This window comes from Callorhinus ursinus, unplaced genomic scaffold (assembly GCF_003265705.2).
Source record: "Callorhinus ursinus isolate GAN/ISIS: 27379988/994484 unplaced genomic scaffold, GSC_fseal_2.0 scaffold2, whole genome shotgun sequence".
In the NCBI taxonomy this organism is placed as follows: Eukaryota; Metazoa; Chordata; class Mammalia; order Carnivora; family Otariidae; genus Callorhinus; species Callorhinus ursinus.
The window spans coordinates 30,988,896-31,010,644 of NW_027397064.1; the positions used below are offsets into that span (position 1 = coordinate 30,988,896).

The 21,749-nt window shown below is 36.3% G+C and overlaps 1 protein-coding gene and 1 non-coding gene across 8 annotated transcripts in view; one reads left to right on the forward strand and one right to left on the reverse strand.

The window, feature by feature from the left end:
• Positions 1 to 21,749, reverse strand: part of CARF (calcium responsive transcription factor) — a 90,698-nt gene that overhangs the window by 8,992 nt on the left and 59,957 nt on the right. For 6 of the 7 annotated variants that reach the window (XR_012374573.1, XR_012374575.1, XR_012374574.1 and 3 more), the window contains 3 exons: positions 18,643 to 20,987; positions 7,433 to 7,572; positions 3,441 to 3,671 (listed from right to left, as the gene is read on the reverse strand). Coding sequence is in view for 1 of the 7 variants with exons in the window: in XM_025893039.2 (XP_025748824.1) it covers positions 20,869 to 20,987 (119 nt within the window). In the remaining 6 variants the exon portion in view is untranslated. Of the gene's footprint in view, positions 1 to 3,440; positions 3,672 to 7,432; positions 7,573 to 16,749; positions 20,988 to 21,749 lie in introns of those variants that run through there. The other variant, XM_025893039.2, reaches the window with a different exon arrangement.
• LOC112808215 (U6 spliceosomal RNA) lies at positions 290 to 395 on the forward strand. The gene has a single exon (XR_003204303.1). It is a non-coding gene; the product is annotated as a U6 spliceosomal RNA (small nuclear RNA).

Consider the following 21,749-nt stretch of genomic DNA (forward strand, 5'->3'; position numbering starts at 1 on the left):
AAGCCACAAATTGTTTTATAGCTACTACAAGCTAGATGTTGTTGTTTTGTTTTGTTCTTTCCTATATCCTTTGGTTAAATTATTTTTGAAGAATATCAAAGCATTACAATGTATTTTCAAATATTAATCAAATCTTAAAAGACAGGAAGGGTCTTCCTAAGATAGTTAATATATTTATATAATTCTAATCATCTCTTTAAAGGCAGAATTTATTACTGCCACCTAACCATATTTTAGGTAAAAGCAAAATAAGTAAAAAAGTTTAATGTTTATTAAATTAAAAATTGAAGTGCTCGCTTCGGCAGCACATATACTAAAATTGGAACGATACAGAGAAGATTAGCATGGCCCCTGCGCAAGGATGACACGTAAATTAAAAATTGAATAATGTATAAAGAAGATAAAAATTGAAAGTTTAAGGTAGTTGGTTTAAAAAGACTAGAAAACAGGAGCACCTGAGTGGCTCAGTTGTTGAGTGTCTGCCTTCTGCTCTGGTCATGGTCATGATCTTGGGGTCAGCAGGGAGCCTGCCTCTCCCTCTCCCTCTGTCCCTCCCCACCTTGTGCACTCTCTCACTCATAAATAAATAAAATCTTAAAAAAAAAAAAGACTAGAAAGCAGAAAGACAGACTTTTCTGAAATATTTTTACAATCAAGTCTAAAAATCTGATATGCCTCACTTGTAGGGGAGTGTTTATATATAAACATGGTTTATTAAGGGCCATTCAGACAGGACTTACCACCTTATATTGTAATGTCTCTTGGACACCTCTGTTATAATACATTGTATACACTGAATATGTATTTGTTAACTAAGGAATTGAAGAGATTGCTTTAATTAGCAACTAATCTAATCTGAGATGCCTCCTGCCTCGACATTTCCTCACAGATTCCAAAGTGGACTCAATTTACCTGTTTTAAGCATTCTTGGTGCTCCTTTTAACTTCTTAGATGTATTTCCTTCTCTAACTAAGCTAAATGTTGGAGGGCCTCAGGGCTAGATCCTGGGCATTCTTCTCTCTCTTTTTTTTTTTATGTTATGTTAATTACCATACATTATATCATTAGTTTTTGACGTAGTGTTCCATGATTCATTGTTTGCGTATAACACCCAGTGCTCCATTCAGTATGTGCCCTCTTTAATACCCATCACCAGGCTAACCCATCCCCCCCACCCCTCCCCTCTAGAACCCTCAGTTTTTCTTCTCTTCTTTATCTGCATTTTTTTTCCTCAGGTGATCTCTCTGTTCTTTAGTTTCTCATTACCATCCATATGTTGAGAGAGCACAAAAATGTTTATCTCCAATCCTGAACTCTAGATTTAAACCTCTAAGGGCCTACTTAACATTTCCATTTGGAAGTCAAAACCAACCAGGCCCAAAAAAGAGCTCTTGCTTTTCTTTTCTGAATCTATGCCTCCCCGCAGTTTTCCTCAACTCAGTAGAATTCACTACCATTCACACAGTTGCTCAAGGCTAAAAACTTGGCGGGAGTCATTCTTCATTCCTTCCCTTCCTTCACATGCATCCCCACATGTCCTTTCCAACAGCCACCAATCAGCAAATCCTTATGATTCTATCTCCAAAATATATCCTTAATTTGTACATTTCTCTTTGCTTCCTGTATCACTATCACTCTAGATCCAAATCACCTAAGCTCTCACCTGTGCCATTCCAATAACCTCCTAATTGTTGGCCCCATTTCCATTCATGTCCCCCAAAATACATTCTTTTACAACATATACACCCAGGTATATCACTCCTCCACTAAAAATCTTCTAATGGGTTTTGTTTTACTGAGAATGAAATTGATACTGTAATTACCATGGACTCCAAGGCCTTCTGCACTTTTCTGACCTCATCTCATACCACCTTTTCTATTGCTTCTAAGCTAAAACCACATTGGCCTTTCTGTCCTTTAATACCTTTTTTCCACGTCAAGGCCTTTGCATTTACTGTTCCTCCTGTGAAGCTCTTCCCTCTGCTTTTTGAATGATGGTTCCTTTTTATCTATTGAGTGCTATCTTCCTAAAAATACCACTACAATAACCTGTTGATAAAGCAAAACTAAGTTTTTTGCTTATTGCAGTAAGGAGAATACTACGTTGACAGATCTTAGCAGTGTCTCTGAGGAGGAAGGGCAAAGGTGAGATATTTATGAGGTTTGGGGGTTCTAAACTTCAGTTCTTCAGTGCAAGGGCCTCATTAGTATTGAGTAAAGTCTGCAAGGCTGATGGGGAAACCTCAAGTCAGAGTCCTCCTTCTCACAGAAATGGGACCATCTTTGTACTTCTGCCATCTCAGCCGTTGTCTGGGAGCAGCCTGTGGGAAGCACAGCTTCTGCACAAGCACCATGGTAGATCCAGAGCACAGCAGCTGGGACCATTTCTCAATTATTCCATCTGCAGCAGGAGCTCTGAGTGGCGCATTTTCATATCTGCCATGGCCTACCTCTTGCCTTGAACAGATTTCTCTCTTCCCACAGGTCAGAGTGCCAGTGTTCCATGGTTCTTCTGGGTCTATCTTCCTGAGGGGAAACTCAGAAGGAACCTCTGACACTGGAGTTGACCTTTAGAGTTACAACTGGTGTTCATGCTCTCCCACTTCCAGTAGCTATTCTAATTTCCCTCACCCTCAGCCATTACCTCACCAGGTCTTAGAGGTTTACTAGTGGTACTGATGTAGGAAAGATGTTAGGGTTCGGGGCCAACAGCCAAGAAAGAACTCTTGAGATGTCTTTGGTGCAAAGAGGTGGTTTTATGAATGCACAGGGACAGGACCCATGGGCAGAAAGAGCTGCACTGGTGTCATGAGGAGTGGTGATTATATACTTTCAAGTTGGGAGGGGGTTAGGGATAGTGTAAGTCTCTAAGAAATTTTGGAAGCAAGGTTTCCAGAACCTTGAGGGGGCAAGCTATTATTAGGAAAAGGTCATCTATTACTGTCTAATAACACCTTAGTCATGAGCCCCTTCAGATGTATATCTGACTGCCAACATATATCTTGGGGTGTAGAGATGAAGTTTCCAAAGGAATTTTTATATGTTAGAGGAGACTTACAGGATCCTGGGGGTCAGCCTAAGATTGCCTTTTGCCCTTAGCGAAGTGTAACATTGAGGTAGCTGAGTTCCTAGAGGAATGTCACTCCGCTTGTTTCAAGGACTTGTCAATGGGCTGTAGGTAGTAAGGAAATTTAATTTTTCTTTTGCCTTTGTTTCCCACATCAGTATGACTCAAATCTTAATTCCTGAGGGGACTGAGAAATCATATTGTTCTTATGCTGACACTGCTGCATGCATCCATTCACAGTTACAATGGGGCATGGAAATACCAAAAGGTGCCCAAATGAATCATCTGGGTTCCACCTGCAGTCTCCCTGTTCTATGTCCTCCTGCTGATCTGGGTTGATCACCCCGGCCAGTATACTGGTGCTTCTTCTTACCTGTTGGTGCCTGGGTACAGGGACATCAAAGTGTACTGACAGCAGCTTTATCTTATAGTTGAATAAAAACTTTGTGTTCCCCCTGGCAAGAGTATGCTCCCTTTGGGGACCAGGACCTACAGAGCCCAGAATTAAAAGGATGGGAAGCAGAAACTCTCCCAGTGTGTCATCGGGAATGTCATCGGGGCTACTCCTGCTTCTGTCCTTGGTGACTGGACCCGTGTATTCTTCCTGTCAGGAGCAGAGCAACATACAGAGTTCTCTGAAATAAGGCATATATTACATCTTCAAGGATGGCACCCATCCTTTCAGAATGCTGCCTCTGAGTTAATGCTGATGCTCTGCTTTTAGAAGCGCACTTGAGCATTCTATCGATGTATCATACAAAGTGCAACAATATAAGAAACAAACCATACACATGGTTTTGCATACATATTCCAATCTCTCTGTAATTATACAGAATATAGTCTTACTTGCTCCATTTATTTTTTTTTTAAGATTTTATTTATTTATTTGAGAGAGAGAGAATGAGAGATAGAGAACACGAGAGGGAAGAGGGTCAGAGGGAGAAGCAGACTCCCTGCCGAGCAGGGAGCCCGATGTGGGACTCGATCCCGGGACTCCAGGATCATGACCTGAGCTGAAGGCAGTCGCTTAACCAACTGAGCCACCCAGGCGCCCTTACTTGCTCCATTTAAACTTATTTCTCCCTAGACTAAACTAGAAAACAGAAAATAAGGAATTATTTTTCTAATGAGCATGTTTGTCCTATTGTCCTTATAAATTTTAAGGAGACTATGTATATAAAAAAATCCAGGGATGCCTGAGTGGTTCAGTTGCTTAAGTGTCTGACTCTTGATCTCAGCTCAGGTCTTTATCTCAGAGTCATGAGTTCAAGCCCCACTTTGGGCTCCACGCTGGGTATGGAGCCCACTTTAAAAAAAAAATTCCAAAGGGCGCCTGGGTGGCTCAGGTGGTTAAGCGACTGCCTCCGGCTCAGGTCATGATCCCAGGGTCCTGGGATCGAGTCCCATATCGGGCTCCCTGCTCAGCAGGGAGTCTGCTTCTCCCTCTGACCCTCTTCCCTCTCATGCTCTCTATCTCTCATTCTCTCTCTCTCAAATAAATAAATAAAAAATCTTTAAAAAAAAATTCCAAAAGCATTTTCACATCCTATAAATCTATTTTTACTTTATTTTATTTTTATTTTTTTCAAGTAAGCTCTAAGCCCAATGTGGGGCTTAAACTCACAATCCTGAGATCAAGAGTCACATGCTCTACCAACTAAGCCAGCCAGGAGCCCTAATCTGTATCTATTTTTAAATATATAAGAATAACAGTAAAATAAAGCTGCTTTGTGGCCAATGTCACTCATTTTTTTCTTTAGATTTTGTCCAAGTATTCAAAGATTATGTATCAATTAACTCAGTTTAACCTTTGTCTAAGGTCTTTAAGTTAGCTAAGGAACTAGAAATTACCATTTTAGTTAAGTATAAAGTTCTTTTTTAAAAAAGATTTTATTTATTTGAAAGAGAGCGAGCACACAAGTGGGGGGTGCAGAGGGAGATGGAGAAGCACACTCCCCACTGAGCAGGGAGCCCCAACACGGGGCTCAATTCCAGGACCCTGGGATCATGACCTGAGCCGAAGGCAGACACTTAACCTACTGAGCAACCCAGGTGCCCCTAATATAAAGTTCTTAAGATTTTTGATATTATAGAAATAAGACTATAAACTTCTAAAAGATATCTATCATTACAATTTTATCTAGTTAATCATGACTCTAAATTTTTGTAGCATAAATAATTTGTAGAAATAATGATAATATTTTGTCCCATAAAACCAATGCAAGAAATATATAAAGTTTAAATTATGAGATGTTCAGTCTTCTTGTATAAACTAGCATATTGTGTTAGTATTAATGTGATATATTAAAGTCAGGAAGATGAACTGTTTTTTAATCCTTTAAACCAGTATGATGAACTCATTCTAGTTTGTCCAATGATTCCTCTATCAGGAATATTTTATGAACATTTTCTGCATGACATATAAACTTTGTATTCATAAATGGAATTAAAAAAACTCTTTAAATCCTGTTTCAAAGCCCTTCATCTTGGAACCAAGATTTTTTCTTCTTTTCTTGCAGTTTTTTTTAAAGAGTTTATTTATTTATTTGAGCAAGAGACGGAGAGAGCGAGCGTGAGCGAGCATGGGGAGAAGCAAAGGGAGAGGGACAAGCATACTCTGCGTTGAACACGGAGCCCAAGGTGGGGCGCTATTTCATAATCCTAAGATCATGACATGAGCCAAAATTAAGAGTTGACGCTCAACCAAAAGAACCACCCAGGTGCCCTTTTCTTGTAGTTTTAACCAGAAATCTCTCTTAAAAGCAATTTTGAAGAAAAAGAAACACAATACAGTTTAATGATTTTTCCATTTTAGAAATTCTTCATTAGACTAGATTGAGCACATAATGACAGAATAATTGTTTTCATCAATTAATCTTTAATGTTTCCCTAGGGAGGGAAAAGAAGAGGAATAGAAATTAAAAATGAGAGGGAGCCAGCTTTAGTCAAAGACAAAATTATCATTGTAAAAGACTAATTATCTCTCCTTAATTAAAGAGAGGGGAAAGTTGAGATGCAGGAAAACCTATTTTGACATACATGCATACAAAAGAGGATGAGGGAGAGGGAGGGGGCGTCCGTCATTACAGCTGGTTTAAACATTAATTTAGGCCCCTTGACAATTTGATTTTATACGATAAAAACGCCAGTAATTGTTAATACTTTAAGTATAAAAATGAGAGGGTATTTCTTATATTAAAGTCATCTTTCTCTTTTTTTTTTAAAGATTTTATTTATTTATTTCAGAGAGAGAGAGAATGAGAGATAGAAAGCATGAGAGGGAAGAGGGTCAGAGGGAGAAGCAGACTCCCTGCTGAGCAGGAAGCCCGATGTGGGACTCGATCCCGGGACTCCAGGATCATGACCTGAGCCGAAGGCAGTCGCTTAACCAACTGAGCCACCCAGGCGCCCCTAAAGTCATCTTTCTCTTTTAGAGGAATAAAACTATCTCTTTATGGGGCATTTTGAAGGGAAGGAGAAAAAGTTAGAAGGAGAGACAGAACAGAGGGAAATGTAGGAACATGGGAGGAGGAAGTGAAATAGAAGAATAAAGGGATCACGTTCAACTTGTGATTTGAAAGGATTTAGAAAAGACAGTTCTAAATTTTTCATATTTTTCTCTTGCCTTTGCCAAAGAATCTTTTAAGGAGGCAATTTCATAATCCCTTCAATATATTTTGGAATTTTCCTCTTGCCTTAAAATGTAGACAGCTGTATGTTTGGGATATTGCTTCCTTTTTGCTTCAAAGTACCTCCCCAAATGAACAGTTTTGTTTATATCAGAAGTTCCCCCCGAAAACCAACTATAATTCCAAATAATTCTTTTATCATTTATAAAGCAAACAAGACACATTTTGATTCTAGCATAAATACATTTAACATGTGGGAGTCCAGTCCAGAATGGCTACAGAACCAAACTAAAGATAAACCTATGAGTCTGACAACACTTAGCCAGATGTGAACCCTGAATCTTGGGGCTCCCTCCTAAAGAAAACCAGACTTTCACGGACAAGAGTGGGCAAAATTCTCATAAAACTTTCATAAATGATTTGAGACAATTTTTCCAAAGGATGGCAGTCTGAAGAGAAACCTTCTGAACCTACGGATTTACACCCATTTTCATCCCTATGAACTTCCTCTTATAGATGCACAATGAAGAAATGACAAGGACAAACAAACAGTAGTACTGACAGTAATAATGCAGATTTCTACCAAATAAAAGTTTTCCAAACCTGATCAATCAATGAATTTTTAAAAAGAGTTTATTCCTAGATACCACTCTCAAACTAAACAAAACTAAACTTAGCATTTGGGGTATTTGATGAAAAAATTAGAAATCAGAGCTCAAACCCAATATGAACTTACCTCACCACTGTCATTGAAGAGACCCTGTGCAGGAGGCTCAAAAGGCCTCAGAAAAGCATGCTGTTTCCAAGGTGACCAGATTTTGATAAGACCTCCAAGACCGTCAAATGCTGGCTCCTTTAAAATACCTCCAAAATAACCTGTTGATAAAGCAAAACTGAGGTTTTTGCTTACTGCAGTACGGGAGAATACTATCTGGATAGTCTTAGGATCTCACAGGGAAAGTCAGAGGTGCAATATTTATGAGTTCTGGGATCTATTTTAAGATGAGTTGCAAGGCAGAGGATCTGATTGGAATTATACAAAGTTTATACATAATACCTTTTTGATTGGACACTGGGAGGTGAGAGTTTGGAAGTGATTCACAATCTTTGCCTTCTTAGACTAATCCATTGTTCCCTCCATAACCTGAATTGTTCACTAGCCTGGAACTTCTTTGATTTACAATGCTTTTTCCTCTGTTTGAATTGAAAGTACTTATCACACAATTTTATAACTAGTTGATTAAAAAACTGTCTGCCATGGGGTGCCTAGGTGGCTCAATTGGGTAAGCGGCCAGCTCTTGATTTCAACTCAGGTCATGATCTCAGGGTAGTGAGATCCAGCCCCACATAGGGCTCCCAGCTCAGCAGGGAGTCTGCTTGAGATTCTCTCCCTCTCCCTCCGCCCCTCCCCTTGCATGTGTGTTCTCTAAAATAAATAAATCTTTAAAAAAACCTGTCTGCCACTACACCGTGAGTCCCTATAGGGCTAGGATTAGGTTTTATTAATTTTCCATATAGCCAGCAGGTAACAGTGTCTGGTTCTCAATAAACACTCAGCCACTGCTGATCATGATTGGACAAAAACACACAAATATGCTGACTAATCTGATTTTCAATTTATGAACATGAACCTTAAATGAACCCTTAATCAAGTAGACCCATTAATATTATATTTCCCTTGCCTAATTATTCTCATACTGGCTTTTCTCCTCCATATGCTTCCCTCCACATACCCATCTTCACAGTTACCTAAGGGTCTTGCCTCTTATTTCACTGAGAAAACTGAAGCAATCAAGAGAATTTCCACCCTCACTTTTACCCCCCTACCAGCATCTTTACCCACATAGTCTGCCTTGCCATCTATCCATAGATAAGGTATCCACGGTCCTATCTAAAGTCAAGCCCTTTACTTAGATACTAGATCCCCTTTCTCCTACTCAAAAAGACAGCACATACCGAATGGAACACTGGGTGTTATACGCAAACAATGAATCATGGAACGCTACATCAAAAACTAATGATGTAATGTATGGTGATTCACATAATTAAAAAAGTATTTCTTCAGAAATTTCAACAACTTTCCCTTCTCTCTTTAGGTTGTTTTCATTTTTTATAAGGACACTCTAAAATCTAAAATCTGGATGGTCATTCATTCAAAAATATTCTCTAAGCATCTGCCACTGTCATATATCAATGAACAACAACAACAACAAAAAAGACAAAGATTCCTGCCCCGGAAGTTTTAATCTAGTGGGGAGAGACAGATAAACCATAAAGTTTGTTCTTAATATAATGGCCAAAATGACCTATTTATTTATTTATTTATGAGAGAGAGAAAGAAAGAGTGGGGGGAGGAACAGAGGTAGAGGGAGAGAGAAAATCTCCAGCAGACTCCACTCTGAGCATGGAGCTCCATGTGGGGCTTGATCTCATGATTCTGAGATCACAACCTGAGCTGAAATCAAGAGTTGGATGCTCAACTGACTGAGCCACCCAGGCATCCCCAAAATGATCCTTTTAAAGGGTAAGTTATATTATGTTGTCAATCTTCTGCTCAAAACTTGGCAATGGCTTCCCATTTCTGCTCAGAGTAGAAGCCAAAATCTTGATGATGGATCCTACATGATCGGACTCCCTATTACCTTTCTGATCTCATTTCCCAGTATTCTCTCACTTGCTCACTCCACTCCAGCCACATTAGCCTTGTTGCTGACCTTCAGGCATAGTGAATACTGCCCAATCCTGCAGTTCCCTCTTATTTGCACGGCTCTGCATGGTATCTGAATGACCCTCTTGCTGTCTTTAAGAATTTGCTTGCATGTACCTTCTCAATGAGGCCCATTCTGGCTGCCCTATTTAAAAATTGCAACTCTTACCATACTAACTCTATATGTCCCTCTTTCTCTGCTCCATTTTTATGCTATATCACTTGTCAACCTAATGTATAAGTATATAGTATACATACAATAATACATTTAAGTACATATACTTACATATAAACATATATAATGTGCTTATGTTTATATGTACTTATTTACTATGTTTATTATTTATCTATCTCCCTCTCACGGAATGTAAGCTCCAAAAGGGCAGGAAATATGTCTGTTTTGTTGAATACATGAAAGTCCATCTTTAAGATTTTAGAGTGTCTTTGTAGAACATAAATGTAAAAACCCAACAGTTTCTTTTTTTTTTTAAAGATTTTATTTATTTATTTGATAGAGAGAGACACAGCGAGAGAGGGAACACAAGCAGGGGGAGTGGGGGAGGGAGAAGCAGGCTTCCCACCAAGCAGGGAGCCCAATGCGGGGCTCGATCCCAGGACCCTGGGATCATGACCTGAGCTGAAGGCAGACATTTAATGACTGAGCCACCCAGGTGCCCCAACCCAACAGTTTCTATAAAGCAATTATAGATACAGTAGTCAAGGCCAAAAATTTGTTATACAATTTTATTATGGTAATCAAAAAATTGTCACTTCCATTTGATCATTATACCTACCTTCAGAAATCTGTGAAATTTAAAGTTTCATCCAGATTTCAGAAAAGCTTCTTTTTTTAAAGATTTTATTTATTCATTTGACAGAGAGAGCACACAAGCAGGGGGAGCAGCAGGCAGAGGGAGAGGGAGAAGCAGGCTCCCCACTGAGCAGACAGCCAGATGCAGGGCTGCTCCATCCGAGAACCTTGGGATCATGACCTGAGCCAAAGGCAGACGCCCAACCAACTCAGCCACCCAGGTGCCCCTAAGAAAGCTTTTTGATTCAATGGGCTCCTTTAATGGATCATTTCAATAAGACTTTAAATGTAACACATACTAAGCAAAATATAAAATCCTTAGTCTGGCCTTCTAGAATTTCTACCATTTAAGTTTTCTCTCATCTTTCCAGTCTTTTCCCCAGTTTCTTTCCTTCATTGAATCCTAAAGTTCTCATCAAAATGGACTTTATATTTGTATCCCCAAACGAGCTATATAATTACTTCTACTTGCTCCTTAAATTCTATACATCTGCATTTTAATCTCATGTCCATATTCTGCCATGAAAGATCCAACCCAAAGATCCTAAAATGAAAGATCACTTGTTTTCTGGACTGTGTGGCAAAAGGAATGTGGAATGGTATTGGACAGACCTTGCTACCAATATTAACTTTATCACTTAATAGTTGTTTAACAACCTCAAGCAAGTAATTGAATTTCTGAATTTCAGTTCTCCCATTTGTGGGAGATACCATTAGTGGCCTAAATGATAGTCAATGAATTCTGTCTTACTAAAATGTAATTTTTCTTGGGGTGGTGTCCAGATTTTAAAAGAACTACATCTCCTAGCAGCCCTTATAAGTAGGGTGGACACATAACACTTCTAACCAATTAGATAAAAGTGGAAGTTGCTAATGGGTCTCCTAAAAAAGACCTTTGGCTCACTCTCCCAGCACAGGGCTTTTGCTTATTCCATTCTTCCTGTCTGAACTCTGATCAGTGCTGGAAGTGGAGCAACCATCATGGACCAAAAAGCAACAAATACATAGACAATAGCCACAGGTTAGACATGGTTATACGAAAAGATTAAGGGAGACTGGGTTCCTGGTGGCCACATGGAACCACCATACTAGCCCTGGTAAAACTGACTTCAGATTTGGTTCCAGAAAAAAATAAGACCCCTTTATTTGGTTAAGCCACCATAATCATGTCTCTGTTGCATGCAGCCAAAGACACTCCCTAACAGACACATCATCTCGAGAATAAGGATGGGGCACCTGGGTAGCTCAGTTGGCTGAGCATCCAACTCTCAATTTCAGCCCAGGTCTTGATCTCAGGGTCATGAATTCAAGCCCCATGTTGGGCTCCACACTGGATGTAGAGCTTACTTAAAAAAAATAAATACATAAGGATCATGCTTACCTTTCAGGATTTAAAATTTTATTGTTAATAATAATTATAAAAATGAACATATATTGATTGGTATGTTACAGATTCTAAGATTTCAACATAGGTTACCTCATTAAATCCTCATAGTAGTTCAATTAGGTAGCTACTACTCTTTCTTCAGAAGAAAGAAAAATATGAAGAACTGAAAGTTTAATTAATTTGTCCAAAGTTACACAGCTAATTAAGAGGAAGTGGGATTCAAATCTAACTGTCCAACTTCAGAGCACATGCTCTCAACCACCAGTCTTAGCTATAATAATAAGAAACTACTTACTTTTTGTCAGGCAAAATGCCAAGTGCTTCAACCAAACAATATAAAGCACCAAGTACAATGTCTGGTGCTTACTAAAATGTCCACTGTAGGTAATGTCTTCTTCTTCTTCTTAATTCTTATATGATTTTATTCATATTCCTATTATCAAACTTACCATTTTCTATCTTGTAAAAAGTTATATATCGCCTGTAATAGACACTAAGTTCCTTTAAGGCAAACTTTTATATCATTCATTTTGGTATCCTGCATGGCCTAACTCTGTCAGGTACACAGAAGGCTGAGTCATTATGACTGGTGGAACCCCGGCCGCTGGAGATTAGAAACTATACCATCGAAGGTGGTCCCTATACAATCAGGCTGTTCTGAAGAATTACTTTGGACCAATCCTATACCCTAAATCCCACCATGATATACCTACTTGTCTCACTCAGATCTGTTGTACCTTACTCCATCCCATAATCTATCCTTATGCTTTCCTTACAACCTCTACCTCATCTCCCAGTTCGACTGCTTGCAGAAACCCAAATGTGACATGATATCAACGTGTCTGGAGAATTTTCATATCTAGTCAGGATGGAGTACAAGTGACAGTGACCAGATTTACGCTCCTCGCTGAAACAACTATATAACTGAATAAAATATATGAAATAATGATTCTCAAAATGTTGGACATCATGCAAGAGAGGACAGTGATCACTGAGAGATGGAAAACAAATGAGATGAGGCCTATGTCATCCAAGATTGCTGTCTGAAGAGTTTCCAAGCTGTGGCACATGGAGTGGAACACCAGGCAGAGCCTTCGGAGTGGAAGAGAGGCAACTTGGAATCAAGGAAGGCCAGAGCAACTAGAGTTGTGGGAAGTACTGGAGAAGACAGAGCTGCACAGAAAACTCCAGAGATCTGCGGAAGGCCACTGTCTAACATTCAACAGAGTGTTTAACGATCAACGCATGACTATAAGAAAATTACTTGAGACTAGGTGGAGAACAACCCTCTGAGGCTCGCAGGGTCCAGAAGAGTGCCTGCTCCCACCAGCCAGAGTAGAAAACCTCATTAATTCAAAAGCAGTGTAGAGTACTCAGAAGGGATTTGCTTCAATAGTGAGATAAAATTAACACTAGATTAAATGCTGCTCTGGTCCTACCTAACAAAGCTTGAAAGCAAGACACTGAAGAAACAAATTGTTTCCAAGAAAGTTAACTGTGTCCTACAACAAAACTCAAGAATATTTACAGGAATACAAAAATATCCAGCACCAACAAGGTAAAAGTTGTATCTGACATCCAATCAAGTTACCAGAAATGCAAAAAAGCAGGAAAAGATATAAAAATAATATATATAAGATAACTGATTCTTTAAAGTGTAAATAGTAACAATGTATTGTGAGGTTATAAGATATGTAGAAGTAAAATGTGTGAACATAATAGCACAAAGAAGGGGAAAAACATAAGTATATTATTGTAAGATTCTTATACTATATGTGAAATTATGGAATAGTATTTGAAGGCAGACTGGAATAGAACAGTATAAACATTAAAGCAATCATTAAAATAACAAGAGTTACAGCTAATAAGTCAATAAAGGAGGTAAAGTTGAATCATAAGAAAAGGGCAATTGCACCAAAAGGCAGAAAAAGGAACAAAGTACAGATGGAACAAATAGCAAGATGGAAAGGAAGACTCAAACACAACCATATCAATAGTAACATTAAATGCAACTGAAACCCAACAATATATAAAACAGCATAATGCATCCTGATGAACAAGTATGATTTATTCCAGGATTGTAAGGATGCAAGACTGTTTTACCCTTTGAAATTCAAAGTCTTTTATCACACTGTTGAGACTCAAAAAAGAAAAACCAAAAGATCATCTCAATCTATGCAGAAAAAGCACTTGACAAAATCAAATATCCATTCCTAACAAAAATTCTCAGCATGCTAAGAACAGGATGACTCTCATTCAATTGATAAAGGACATATGAAAAAATTATGGTTAACCTCGTAATAGTGAAAGACTAAATGCTTTTCCTCTAAGATCAGAAACAAGGCAAGGATGGCCAGTCTAACAAGTTCTAATCAAAACTGTAGTTTAGGTTTTAGTCAGTGTAACAGTTGTGAAAAAGAAATACATGGCATCCAGATTGGAAAAGATGTAAAACAGCATAATTGTCTATGTAGAAAATCTAATAGAATGTATCAAAAAGCTATGAGAATAGGTGAGTTTAACAAGGTTGCAAGATATAAGATCCATAAGACAAATCAATTGTATATCCATATTAATGCAAAAAATAAGAAACTGAAATTAAAAAAACAATGCCATTTAGAAGTTCTCAGTGATATATCTGACAAAAGATATGTGAGACCTATACGCTGAAAACTCTAAGATATTGCAGAGGAAAAAAATAATATCAATATTAATATTTCAATTATCCCCAAATTGATCTATATATTCTACATAATCCCAGTCAAAATCTCATCAGGCATTTTCAAAAAAAGAAATTGACAAGGTGATTCTAAAATTCACATGGAAAAACAAAGAATTTAGAAAGGCCAAAAGAAATTTAAAAGGAAGAATAAGTTTCAAAGACTGTATTACCCGACTTCAAGACTTATCATAAAGCTATAGTAATCAAGACAATGTGGTACTGGCATCAATATGCACCAGAGTTTCTCAATCTTGGTACTATAGACATTTTGAGTCAGATAATTCTTTGTTGTGGGGACTGTCCTATGCATTGTATGATATTGAGCAGAAGCTCTGACTTCTATCTATCAGAAACAAGTAGTATCTCTCTAGCTATGACTATTAAAACTATCTCCAGACTTTGTGTAATGTCCCCTAGAGGCAAAATTGTCCTGCTTGAGACCACTGAGATATACAATCTATCAGTGAAAAAGAAGAGAGTCTAGAAAGTCACCCAAATATATGTGATTAATGAGTTTTTCATCAAGGGTATAAATTTAATTCAATAAAGAAATATAGTCTTGGGGTGTCTGGGTGGCTTTCAGCTCAGGTCATGATCCCAGGGTCCTGGGATGGAGCCCTGCATCGGGTTCCCTGCTTGGCGGGAAGCCTGCTTCTCCCTCTCCCACTCCCCCTGCTTGTGTTCCCTCTCTCGCTGTCTCTCTCTCTGTCAAATAAATAAATAAAATCTAAAAAACAAAACAAAACAGTCTTTTCATAAAATGGTACTGAAACAATTGGGTATTCATAAGCAAAAAGGGTTGTGTACTATGTATATAAAAATTAACTCAAAATAGATCATACACCTAAATGTAAACTCAGAGTTATAAAACTTCTGAGAAGAAAACCTGGAGAAAATCCAACCTTGGGCTAGGCAAAGATCTCTTAGATCTCTTACACAAAAGCATGATCCACAAAGGAAAAAAAAGATACACTGGACTTAATCACAATTAAGAAGTGCTCTTTGAGGGGTGCCTGGGTGGCTCAGTCAGTTAAGCATCTGCCTTCGGCTCAGATCATAATCCCAGGGTCCCGGGATGGAGCCCCACATAGAGCTCTCTGCTCAGCCAGGGAGCCTGCCTCTCCCTCCCCCTCTGCCTGCTTGTGCACTCTCTATCTCTTTCTAATAAATAAATAAAATCTTAAAAAAAAAACTGTTCTTTGAAAGATTATGTTAAGAAAGTGAAAAGATAAGCAATAGATCAGGTGAAAATACTTGTCAATAACATTTCTAAAAAATGGACTTGGGGGTGCCTGAGTGTCTCAGTCGTAAACGGCTGCCTTCAGCTCAGGTCATGATCCCAGGTTCCTGGGATTGAGCCCCACATCGGACTCCCTGCTTAGCGGGGAGCCTGCTTCTCCCTCTCCCCCTGCTGTGCTCTCTCTGTCAAATAAATAAATAAAATCTTTAAAAAATGGATTTGTATCTAGAATATACTTTCTAGATACAAATATACTTTCTAAACCTCTATAATAAGAAAACAACAATTCCATTTAAAAATGAGGTAAAGATTCAAACAGATACTCCACTAAAGAAGATACACAGATGGTACATAACACATGAAAAGATGTTCAACAGCACTGGTCATTATAGAAATGGAAATTAAAACCACAATGAGATACTACCACACACCTGTTACAATGCCTACAGTATAAAAGCCTGTCCATACCAAGTGTTGGAACTCTCATATATGGCTGACAGGAATGTAAGGTGGTATAACCACTTTGGAAACAATCACTTGAGTTTCCTAAAATATTAAATATATACCTACCATACGACCTAGCCATTCCACTATTTACTTGAGCAATGAAAGCATATATTCATACAAAGACTTTTATACAAATGTTCATAGCAGCTTTATTTGTAATAGCCAAGAACTGTAAACAACCCAGCTGTCCATCAACAGGTGAATGGATAAACAAATTATGGTATATCCATACAATGCAATACTACTCAGCAGTAAAAAGAATGGACTATTCATATATTCTGACATAGATGAATCTGAAAATAACTATGCTGAGTGACAAAAGTCAGAAAAAAATGTTTATACTATATAATTTTTATAAAATTGTAGACAAAACAAATTGATCTCTAGTGACAGAAAGCAAATCAGTAGTTGTTTGGGGATGGTGAGGTAGGGGTGGGAGGCAGGAAGAAGAAGGGATGGATTACAAAGAGGCACTAGGATCTTTGGAGGCGATGGATATGTTCATTATCTTGATTGTGGTGATAGTTTCATAGATATATACATATATCAAAACTTATTAAATTGTGCACTTTAAATATGTGGAATTTATTTTATGTCAATTATACCTCAATAAAAATATTTTTAAAAACTGCCAATATCTGACTCCCCCTCTGTCCTCTGGTTTCAGAATTTTTTTTTTTTCTGAGATATGACTGACACATAACATTAAGTTTAAGTTATACAGTGTGTTGATTTGGTAATTTATATTTTGCAATATGATTACCACCACAGAGTTAGCTAATAACCACTACCATGCCACACAATTATTCTTTCCCATTTTTATTACCTCCCTCATTCTTTCCTTTTAGATGTAGTCTCTGAGCAACTTTGAAATTTATAATGCAGTATTATTGACTATAATTACTATGCCATACCTTAGAATTCCAGGGCTTATTTACTAATTGCAAGTTTTACGCTTAACCAACATTTCCTCCGCACGATTATACCCATATCACATTTTCAAAGGTTTTCGATATTAACCATACAATTTATTTATTTTTCTCATGAATCAAATTTAGAATCCATTAGTGAGTTTTTTTAAGATTCTGGTTTATTTCTGAAGTTTTAAGAGGTCAATCAGCAACGAATATTTGTATTATTTAACAATAGTTTTCATAGTTAATGTGTATGTGGCAAAAGTACACTAAGGCTTTGCCATTACAACTAAGTTAATTAAGTAGAATTACAGATATTTAGATACCAAAGCAATATACCATTTAAGATGTCTAAAGCTAAATCAACTGATGGGGAATAGTTAATACAGTTCTTCTGGAGAGAGTAAGATTTTCTACGGTCCTATAAAACAGGCAAGGTGGAATAAAGGGAAAAAAAAAAAAACCAAGAGGAAAAACACTGATGATCCCTCCACTTTAAAAAAAATCACATACTTCTTTCATTATGCCAAAAAATAAAAAGCTGTACTTAAAGATATCACAATGCCAAGATGTGAGAAAAAGAATTACTAATACCTTATTACCTGCATTGTTTTAAAATGTTGATGGTTGGCTGAGCTGAGAGTACTAAATGCATATATGTCCCTAAATGTAATGATAACAGGAGTTACTGGTAGTTATGCTGGAAAACTTTCAGGTTCCAAATTGAACATAAATTTCTAGCCAAAGTTCTCAGGTAATTAAAGTGTTTATTCAACAGCTTTAAGATGAACAAAACTACCACTATCCCCAGAAAAAGTATAAAAAGAAAACTAACAAGTTTAAGAAAAAAATAACATAGGATTTTTAATGAAAAAAATTACATTATAACAAGGACACTATACATTAAGTTACAATATATATATATATACACACATTTTAAAACTTTTTAAAAAACCTGGTACAAATTAAATGACATCTTTCACATACTCACATGATTAAGTATGTATTTTGACAGGATGTAAAAATGAAACACAAGCTGGTGGGCCTCAAAATCAGAAACTCAGAAGCAGGACCAGCTTCTAAAATCTGTTTTCTATCATTTTGTGACTTTTAGAAAACATTTACCTTGGATAAGATAAGGTACTTTGTATAAAAGCTTTTTCTTTTAAGCATGTTAACTGCTTATGGAGAAAATCAATATTGAGGAAAAAGCCCACCATGGTGGTATTTATCTTTAATTCACTGTAGTATATATAAAGTTCACTGGGAGGCTTTGGAACATGAAAACCACAATGATGAAAAAAGCTCAGCTGTAATCATGAATTTCTAACTGCTTATTTTGAATGTCCAACTCACTACTACAGATATTACACCTTGTAATACACGACACAAAAGAGCACATATCAAAGTTTGCTGTAGAGCTGTTAGGAGAATGCCAAATACAGATACTGAAAATTTTATGCACTTGTATTTAATACCCTGTGCATTTAAAAAATAATTGAATATTTAAAATATGTAAACATACTTATTAAAAAGCGATGCTAAGCACCTTTAAAATACAATACTGGTATATTGTGACTGAACATGCATTTAGAGGACAAATGAATTTTTAAAAATTTAGAAACTATTTTTAAAGAGCTACTCATTGAAATACTTACATGAAAATATTGATAGTTCCAGTTTCTACCTAAAAACCAAAAGAGTATACAATTAGGGACTTAAACCTTCCTTCGATGCTCTTTTTTAATTTTGCTTTTTGTTTGTGAGGAGGATGCACTGTGACTTTCTGTCCTCATAAAAAACAAAAATAAAAACAAAAAAAAACAAAAATCAGTACAAGAAAGAGACATTCACATAGAATGAAGTGAGAGAAATATTTTTCAACTATGTTTTGTTCTTGATCAAGTGCCAAAGTCTGAATCCTCTAACATCTCTCATCCTCGTAGATAACTCACTAGAGTTTGTATCTTAACAAGCATTTCTCCTTAACAACTCAACATCAAAAAAGAAAAGAATGTCTCCAAAGGAATATGGTTCAATTGGTAAAATATTTAATAAGCTATTGCCATTAATGAAAAGTGAAGATTACTTAAAATCTTGAAAACAATTTCCATAAAAACTAGAAATAACAAATGAAAAGAATATTACCTAAAATGTAATACTAAACTATAAATTTAGACTTATACCCTTTAAGTACACACAGACTAAGAGAAATCTGGGTTTGAGGTAACTAAGAGCTGTGTTTAACTTAGAGTAACATAATCAGATTTGGCAGCCTGTGTGAAAATGTGGACATCAAATATTTTCAAATCTTAGAATAATTAGCTATTCTAACTAAAAATCATATATGTAATTGAATATTAACTTTGCATTAATAGGGGTATAAATAATACATTTTATATTAAATAGGGTATAAATCTAAAGAGCAAGGTCTTTTATTAGAGTTCCACTCACTTCTAATATAACAATGCTTTATACTTAGATACATGCTGTGTACCTGCAACAATTAAAGTGAATTAAGAATGGGAGACTGGACTTAGAAAGCCCAAAATGACTCATATTCATATAAAATATTAAGGTTAAATTTCATATTATATTTCATTATGCATTGAATATTAAACATTAATATCCATTTGAAATCCTTATTACTTTAAAATAAAATTTTAAATATACCCATACATGGTCCCTGGGGTGAAAAAAGCCTTTACATTGATTTCTTGACCATTTATAATAGACATTTCTAGTTTATCAACCTTCCAGAAAACAGAAGCTTACAATGAATATAGTGATCAGTACCTATTCAGTATTTGGAGTAAATATACTTACTCAACAAGCAAACATATGTACACATAGTTGTTTTAAAGTTTTAAATATGAACTAATTTTTTAACTACAAATACTTACCTTGAAATACTATAAATTCTAATACCACCAATTCAGTAAGAACTCTGGCATAGAAAAATAAATACAACTCAAATTCCTTTCCATCCAGAGCTGAATCTTCAATACAAAATAGGAAAAAAAAATCCTCTGCTGATATCAAAAAGTCCCCCAAATCATCTGTAAACACCAGGGGAAGTCTATTATTCTTTCTGAATTCTCTCAATTTCTACATTTTCCTATCCATAAGTAGTGCTTTACCTACAATACTATACAAACCCATGCAATATACATTTATTTCTGTTGCTTATCTGATTAATTCAAATTAAAATTCTGAGTACTTACCAAGACACTTTAAATTTCTATTAGATGACCATTAGTATGCTATTGGTTTGTAGTTTTAGGTATAAAAACTATAATGGAAGAAGCCAAATTGCAACTACAGTTTCCACAGATGTGAATGCTGGGCTTCATGTTATGATTCAAATCTACTACTGTTTTATCTTTCCTAATGCGACAGAGTACAAATAATCTCTCACCTGTCTGCTAATATAAAGAATTTCTTCACAACTTTAAAGAGGAAATAAGTTCTTTCATAACTTTTAAAAAAGTCAACACACATACATACAGTCACACACACACACACTCACACACTATTTTTTGTTGTTGTTTTTGTCTTTTCAGAACCCAAATTGGATATTTCCAAGGGATGAGTTAGGTAACTATTTGTGTTCAGACTATATTGTCATGAATAAATTCAGATGATCTTTTGAAATACTGGCCTCATCAGATAATCAAAAAGCATAAGAATTATACAAAATGAGAGCAATAAAATAGCTTCCAAAAATATGGACTTGGCAACAAACATATCAGTTTTAAATCAAAGTTGCTCATTGAACTAGTCTTCAGTCCATTTATCACAATGCTGCACTTTGACAATATTCACCTTCTTTTTTATGACATCAGAAGTTACCCAAGTTGTAAATTCTGAAAAGCTTCAATAATTTATGTGGCAGATAATTTCTTACAGTCCAAATTTTTTTTTGCTTCCATAGACAATGCTGGTTCTTTGGGTTCTTGCTTAACTTGGCTCACAGAAATGGTACCTTCTGGATTTTCTTCAACTTTAAAACCAAACATAAAAGAAAAACCCTAAAGGTTAATGTAACTTATAACACTGGAATCTTAATAATTATATGAATTTAGAAGCAAAAAACAGTGTATTTGAGAACTCAGTATTTCTGACATCTTAATAGTCATTCATAATAAATTCTTTCAGGATGTGTACACCTGAAGCTAATGAAACATTGTGTGTCAACTAAACTTCAATAAAAAAAGGAAAGAAAAAGAAAAATAATAAAAAATTAAATGTTGAGAAGTTAAAAAAAAATTCCTTCAGTATGTTTCTGGTAATGAAAACAAGAAGAGACTAAGAAAACCATAGTTATTCTCCTCTACAGATACTTTGACAAAAAAGCAGTCGATAATTTGATAAAATTATGAGGACTATCTCATATTTAAACTTAACTGCCTTTAAAAATACGTGTAAATAAAAGTCAGGAACTCTCCTATTATGTGAAAATGATGTTTTGCAAACAGTAGGTATATGTATTACAAATTTACAAATTTGTTACCAATCCCATATGGTTTCCATATGTGGCCATATATCAAGGAAAATATTCCCTCCCTAAAGAAACTCAACTACATAAGTACTTTAGAAAAAAATATGCCACATCTTAAAGGATAGTTCTGACTTAGCTCTACAAACTGTATGTTTGCTTATCTGAAACATTGTACAATGCACTTACTATTCTGATTTTAAAGTACTTATGACCAAATTAATCTGATTGCAGGATACCAGCAACACTATCTTGAACTGGTAGGTG